The sequence below is a fragment of the Bufo bufo genome, chromosome 3 (genome assembly GCF_905171765.1).
Source record: "Bufo bufo chromosome 3, aBufBuf1.1, whole genome shotgun sequence".
NCBI lineage: Eukaryota > Metazoa > Chordata > Amphibia > Anura > Bufonidae > Bufo > Bufo bufo.
The window spans coordinates 31,610,211-31,617,591 of record NC_053391.1 but is presented as its reverse complement, the minus strand read 5'-3'; the positions used below and the strand labels follow the sequence as shown (position 1 = coordinate 31,617,591).

Sequence of the window (7,381 nt, the reverse complement as noted above, 5' to 3'; positions counted from 1 at the left end):
GTATATTGCACCCCTCATTTAGTATTTTGTGGAAGCAGGTATATAGAACCCCTCAATCAGTATTTTGTGGAAGCAGGTATATCAAACCCCTTAATCAGTATTTTGTGGAAGCAGGTATATCGCAGCCCTCAATCAGTATTTTGTGGAAGCAGATATATCAAACCCCTTAATTAGTATTTTGTGGAAGCAGGTATACCGCACCCCTCAATCAGTATTTTGTGGAAACAAGTATATAGAACCCCTTAATCAATATTTTGTGGAAGCAGGTATATCGCACCCCTCAATCAGTATTTTGTGGAAACAGGTATATAGAACCCCTTAATCAATATTTTGTGGAAGCAGGTATATCGCACCCCTCAATCAGTATTTTGTGGAAGCAGGTGTATCGCAGGCCTCAATTAATATTTAGTGAAAGCAGGTATATTGCACCCCTCATTTAGTATTTTGTGGAAGCAGGTATATAGAACCCCTCAATCAGTATTTTGTGGAAGCAGGTATATCAAACCCCTTAATTAGTATTTTGTGGAAGCAGGTATACCGCACCACTAAATCAGTATTTTGTGGAAACAGATATATAGAACCCCATAATCAATATTTGGTGGAAGAAGGTATATCGCACCCCTCAATTAGTATTCTGTGGAAGCAGGTATATCAAACCTCTTAATTAGTATTTTGTGGAAGCCGGTGTATCGCAGGCCTCAATCAATATTTGGTTGAAGCAGGTATATCGCACCCCTCAATCAGTATTTTGTGGAAGCAGGAATATAGAACCCCATAATCAATGTTTGGTGGAAGAAGGTATATCACACCCCTCAATCAGTTTTTTGGGGGGGCAACAGGTACAGTACAGACCAAAAGTTTCTAAATAGCGTTTGTCCCTCTATATAGCTGCGGTATCGCAGCAGAACCGCACACCAGGGGCGTAGCTAGAAATGCATGGGCCCCATAGCAAAAAAAATTTATGGGCCCTCCCTAGCCCCCACATATCTATCGGGCCTCCCACCACTCCTTCCAGAGCTCCCACCCAAACACCCATCCTAGATCTCCCACCGCCATGAGCATAGAAAAGTCAGAGGAAAAACAAATAAGTATAAAAAAAAACTGCGGACAATGCAGGATCCGTCCTGCCGCAAGTGTAAAAGTACCCTTAGTCTGTCATATAAGGGGGGGGGGACACCAGAACTAGAGTGTGCCCCTACTTATCACTGCTGGCATCTACTTATCTACTTATCTACCTCCTTATCTACTGCTGGCATTGGTACTGCTCCTGACTCTTCCCCACTCCCCAGCCAGGCCCGAGCCGGCCTGGGCCACGGACGGACCGCCCACTAATTGTGCCCAGCGCCCGCCCTCGGCCATCCCCTAGTCTGCCCTGCAGGCAGCTCACAATGGATTCCGCAACTTAGGATTCCATTCCAATTTTCTGCGCTGCGGCCGCTGTTGCCTGGCTCCGCCTCCGTCCCTCAGGTACGCCCCCCGTTCAGGCCCCCTCCACCGCCTACTGACTCCTTCTCTTCTCCCCAGCCAGGCCCGAGCCGCGCCCCGCCCACTACACTAGTGTAGTGGGCGGGCGGTCCGCGGCTCGGGCCTGGCTGCCTGTGTGTAGTGTGTGTCTAGATAAAAAAATAATAATAAAAAAAAAAATCAACAGAAGGTGGCCCGGACGGGCCCCCAGTGGCGTAGGGCCCCATAGCCACTGCTATGGTTGCTATGGCGATCCCTACCCCACTGCCGCACACAACTGCTGCACAATACAAATGCACTATAATATACTTTCTATGTTAGAGAGTATATTATAAGTATATTACTCCCCTCTGTGTATCACACCTATCAATAGCACACCTATACCGGTCCCTAAAAGGACTTTTGTGGCCCTATTAGCTAACATTTGGTGTCCCTAACAGTCTGTCCCTGCTCCACAAAGCAACCTCTCCCTACACTTACAATACACAGAATGTAAAATGGCTGCCAGATCGGGTTGCGTTATAGGGGGGGGGGTATGTCCATGTGCTGAAACGTCTTAATTGGCTGTCCTGTCCCACCTAGTAGATGCTTCATGGGTCAAAGTTTGGTGCAATGCAAAAGAATATTGTGCAGACAAACATCGCCATATGTTCGCATGTTCGTCGAATCGCAAAATTCGCCGCGAAACGACCGCCGGGCGAACCGCAAGGCCATCTCTACCTGTAAGAACATTAATCAGCATATCTGCTGGCATCTTCCTCCCCTTCCACCGCCTATGGTCCTCCTTTTATTGACTGTGGGCTTGAACAATAGTTAAAAACCATCTCGGTCACCAAAAATTGCATCTAGTGTAAAACAGATAGAGAAGAGGGAGGTGCGGCTGCAGGTTCTCTGCCTCTCGGTGCCTGCTGCATCCCAATGCGCAGGTGCACGTCGCCATGGCTAGAAACATGAATAAAAAAAAAAAACATACAACAGCACTCTGCAAACACAAATTAAGTACAAATGCCATAGTTATAGAAAATATTCTGGTGCTAATGCTACGCGTGTTCTGTAAATTTGAGAGGGGAGGAGGCGCAGCCTACACAAAACATCAGAGCACGTGAAGATTATCAGGAATCAGCAGAGGAAAGGAAAAATACCCCAAGCTTACAGTAGGCTCCTCAAACATCAGTAGGGGATTTAGTGATGTGAGCGCAATCAAGTCTTTATGTCACATGAACGCAGTTTCTTACCTGTGTAAATAGTGCGGTGCGGTATAAAATATCATTGCATCCACAGCAGCCTGATCTTTATACTAGAATATGAAGCTGAACACAATGGACAGAGCGCTGCTGTACAGTGCAGTCTTAGCAATCGCCTTGTTCCCGATGCTCACAGCGGGGGATGTAGGTAAGAATTCACAATGTGTAACAATCTGTTATAGAGATATGACCGTAATATTATTCGATTGCACTCTATACATAGATCACTACAACCCCCAACAAGACCAAACTACTGGACATGACCATAATACACTTCTATTATACTCTACACATAGAACACTACAACCCCAATCATGACCTGACCACTGGACATGACCATAATACACTTCTATTATATGCTATACATAGAGCACTACAACCCCCAACATGACCAACCTCTAGATATGACTATAATACAATTCTCTTATACACTATACATAGAGCACTACAACCTCCAACATGACCTGACCACTGGACATAACTATAATACAGTTCTATTATACTGTATACATAGAGCACTACAACCCCCAGCATTACTGACCACTGGACATGACCATAATACAATTCATTTGTACTTTACACATAGAACACTACAACCCCAAACTTGAATGATCACTGGACATGACTATAATACAGTTCTATTATACTCTATCATGGAGATTCTTCAGACGAAGAGGCCCAAGTAGCCTTGAAAACTTGCAATTTTGTCATCATCTTTTCAGTTAGCCATTAAAGGATATCAGCCACTGAGGAATCTCAATCTTTTTTCATCTTGTATTTACTAGCTATCACGGTACAAATATATATATATGTTATTATACTCTCTATATAGAATGCTACACCCCCCAACATGACAGACTACTGGACATGACTATAATATAATTCTATTATTCTCTATACATAGAGCACTACAACCTCCAACATGACCCAACCACTGTAGATGGCCATAAAACAATTCAATTATACTGTATACATAGAACACTACAACCCCCAACATGACCCGATCACTGGACATGACTATGATACACTTCTATTATACTTTATACAAAGAGCACTACAGCCCTCAGCATGACCCGAGCACTGGATATGACCACAATTCAATTCTATAATATCCTATACATAGAGCACTACAAACCCCAGCATGACCTGACCACTGGACATGACCATTATACAATTCTATTATACTCTATACATAGAGCACTACAACCCCCAAGATGACCCGACCACTGGACATGACCATAATACGCTTCTATTATACTCTATACATAGAACACTACAACCCTCAGCATGACCCGACCTCTGGACATGATTATAATACACTTTTATTATACTGTATACATAGACCACTACAACCCCCAGCATGACCTGAGCACTGGACATGACCATAATTGAATTATATTATACCCTATACATAGAGCAAGACAACCCACAAGAATGACCGAGCACTAGACATTACTATAATACACTTCCATTATGCCCTATATATAGAACACTACAACTCCCAGCATGACCCGAGCACTGGACATGACTATAATACAGTTCTATTATACTCTACACATAGAACACTACAACCCCAACATGACCGACCACTGTATATGGCCATAATACAATTCTATTATACTGTATACATAGAACACTACAACTCCCAGCATGACCCGAGCACTGGACATGACTATAATACAGTTCTATTATACTCTACACATAGAACACTACAACCCCAACATGACCGACCACTGTATATGGCCATAATACAATTCTATTATACTGTATACATAGAACACTACAACCCCCAGCATGACACGAGCACTGGACATGACTATAATACAGTTCTATTATACTCTATACATATAACACTACAACCCCCAGCATGACCCGAGCACTGGACATGACTATAATACAGTTCTATTATACTCTACACATAGAACACTACAACCCCAACATGACCGACCACTGTATATGGCCATAATACAATTCTATTATACTCTACACATAGAACACTACAACCCCCAGCATGACACGAGCATTGGACATGACCATAATACACTTCTATTATGCTCTATACATAAAACACTACAACCCTCAGCATGACCCTGTAGGACGCTCTCCTATGACATAGTGTCCATTGTCCTGTTCTCTTCTCGGCTCCACTACCCACAGGCTCCTGTAACTGTCTGGACATAAGCCTCGAGAACAGATCCCCCTGTGGATCTCCAGGGATCCCCTTTGAGATCTGTAAAGCTGCTGGCTGCTGCTATGACCCCAGATACTCGGGCGGTCCGACCTGTTACACTAATCAACTCGTAACAAACCAGCAGCAACTGGAGAAAGAACAGAAGCTGAAGGAGCAGCAAAAGCTTGAAGAATTATGTAGAAAATGTAATGAGGGCCTTATCAAGGGGGTGCTCGGAGCTATATTCGGAAGCAACAGATCCCCAGACTGCAACAAATGTAAAAGTTAGAGGAGGCACAGTAAGTGTACCAGATATTGTATATATCTCAAGGGTTTAATAAAAACTCAGCTTGTTGTGGCCTAGTAATGTAGGTGGACATGCAAAAAAATACACAGGTGCATCTCACCGACGCTCTACACTGAGGCCCCCGGGCAGCAGTAGGGGGTTTATTGGCTGCTTCTCTGGTGGTCTAGGATAGTGGAGGGGCGAATGTCTGCTAGTGGTCTAAGGCTGGGATCAGCAACCTTCGGCATTTCAGAAATTACAACTCTCAGCATGCACACTTTCTTGGCTGTTCTTGAGTGATAAGAGGATTCTGAAACTTGTTTCAGAACAGCTGGTCTCATAGGTTGCTGAACAATGGTCTAGGGTATCGAAGGGGATACCCTTCGATACCCTAGATCGAAGGGTCGCAATTATACTTCCCTCATGGGCTAGGTTACTTAAATAATCACTAAACTTTGTAATATATCTTATCAGAGAAAAATACCTCTTTGTCTATCTAGCAGCTTACTCTTCCCTTCCCCTTTCCCTAGATTTCTATGGGCAGCTCTAGTCTGATCTTTCAGCAAGCTAACAGTCTATGTTGGCCTTATAAGATGGAATTAGCAGAAAATTGAGAGGGAGGAGTCTAAGTAAGAAAGTAAGTGGAGAAAGAGGCATTTTTCTTTGATGAGGTATAATACAATGTGGTGGCGCTGCAGGGAAATCGAACACTTACTGCTAAGTTTATAGCTGATCAGTAGAGTACAGCAGAGAACCAAAACATAATTTATTATCCTGGGGTTCATTGAGCCCACCAAAGGAGATGATGGGCCCACTGGTAGGATAGTCCTACAGAAAAAAGGACATTGGACATAACAAATCCATGGACCCTGAAGAGGTGACCAAGCCAGATTAATTAACCCCCTCACTACCTTAGAATGTGAGTTTACCCCTTCACCACCATCGACCACCATAGACTTTGCTTGCACTTTTTATGCACAGTTTTTCAAAAATGTTATGACCATTCAAGGGGTTAATAGCTGATTAAACTGCAGTCTAGGGTATTGGAGGGGTTAATGTCTGTTTCCATGGTGGTCTAGGGTAATCAAGAAATTAGTGGCTGCTTCTCTGGTGGTGTAGGCTAATAGAGGGGTTAATTTCTGTTTCCCGGCTCATAAAGCTGCTTCCTTTGTGGTCTAGGGTATTTAATGGGTTTTTGCTTTATAAATAGCTGTTTAAGGTGGTGGAGAGGTTAATACACTTTCTCTCGTGGTCTAGTGCAATGGAGATGTTAGTGGATGTTTTCGTGGAGGGGTAGGCTAGTGGAGAAGGTAAATCCTCCTTCTCTTGTGGTCTATGGTGGTGAAGGGGTAAACTCACATTCCAAGGTAGTGAGGGGGTTAATTCATCTGGCTTGGTCCCCTCTTCAGGGTCCATGGATTTGTTATGTCCAATGTCCTTTCTTCTGTAGGACTATCCCACCAGTGGGCCCATCATCTCCTTTGGTGGGCCCAATGAACCCCAGGATAATAAATTATGTTTTGGTTCTCTGCTGTACTCTACTGATCAGCTATAAACCTAGCAGTAAGTGTTCGATTTCCCTGCAGCGCCACCACAGGAGAAATGAAACATTACACAGTGTCCTTTTATAACAAATAGGTTGTCTGTGTGAAGCAGAAGAGGACACGTCCTCCAGAGAGGGTTGCTCTTTGTGACCACTCTCCCCCCCTGGGCAAGAGATGAGGATCGTGATCAGAGAACCCCCTCCCCAACGTGAAAATGGGTTTTATAATTTAACATAACAGATTATTAAATGTTTTTACTTTCATTTTTTTTAAAGGTTAAAAATAAGAAAATCCCACAACCTTTCCATACATGGAGTCGTCACTTGCCCACATCGTGACACAGCTGAAATATCTGCTAGAAATTTGTATTTTCTGTACAGCTTACATTAAAGGGGTCCTCTGAATCTTAAGATTTGATCATTTTTGCTATCAATGTATGATTGGTGGTCCAGCCCCTGCAGAAGGAAGGGGCTATTCACTTTAATGGAACTGAGTTGCAATGCCAAGCACATGCAACCATAGGGTGCTTATGCGTACAATGGAGGGGACCTTTCATCCTGCTGATTGGTTGGGGTCCATGTGGTTGGACATACCACGAGTATTTAATTACAAGAAAAATTCCTTAGCAGCCCTCGCTTAAACTTTGCATTTTAAGTCAGCAAAGGGTGAAGCC

The 7,381-nt window shown here is 43.6% G+C and overlaps 1 protein-coding gene across 2 annotated transcripts; it reads left to right on the top strand.

The window, feature by feature from the left end:
* The first annotated feature begins 2,773 nt into the window (after positions 1-2,773).
* LOC120993194 (trefoil factor 1-like) lies at positions 2,774-7,065 on the top strand. 2 transcript variants are annotated; one of them, XR_005777160.1, is made up of 3 exons: positions 2,774-2,856; positions 4,866-5,177; positions 6,984-7,065. XR_005777160.1 is itself a non-coding variant. In XM_040421753.1 (2 exons), the coding sequence occupies exons 1-2, from the start codon at positions 2,784-2,786 to the stop codon at positions 5,165-5,167; spliced, it is 375 nt and encodes a 124-aa protein (XP_040277687.1). In that variant the 5' UTR covers positions 2,780-2,783; the 3' UTR covers positions 5,168-5,179. The 2 variants fall into 2 exon arrangements, 1 of the variants encoding a protein (XP_040277687.1); XM_040421753.1 differs by lacking the exon at positions 6,984-7,065 and having other exon boundaries at positions 2,780-2,856; positions 4,866-5,179.
* The last annotated feature ends 316 nt before the right edge of the window (positions 7,066-7,381 follow it).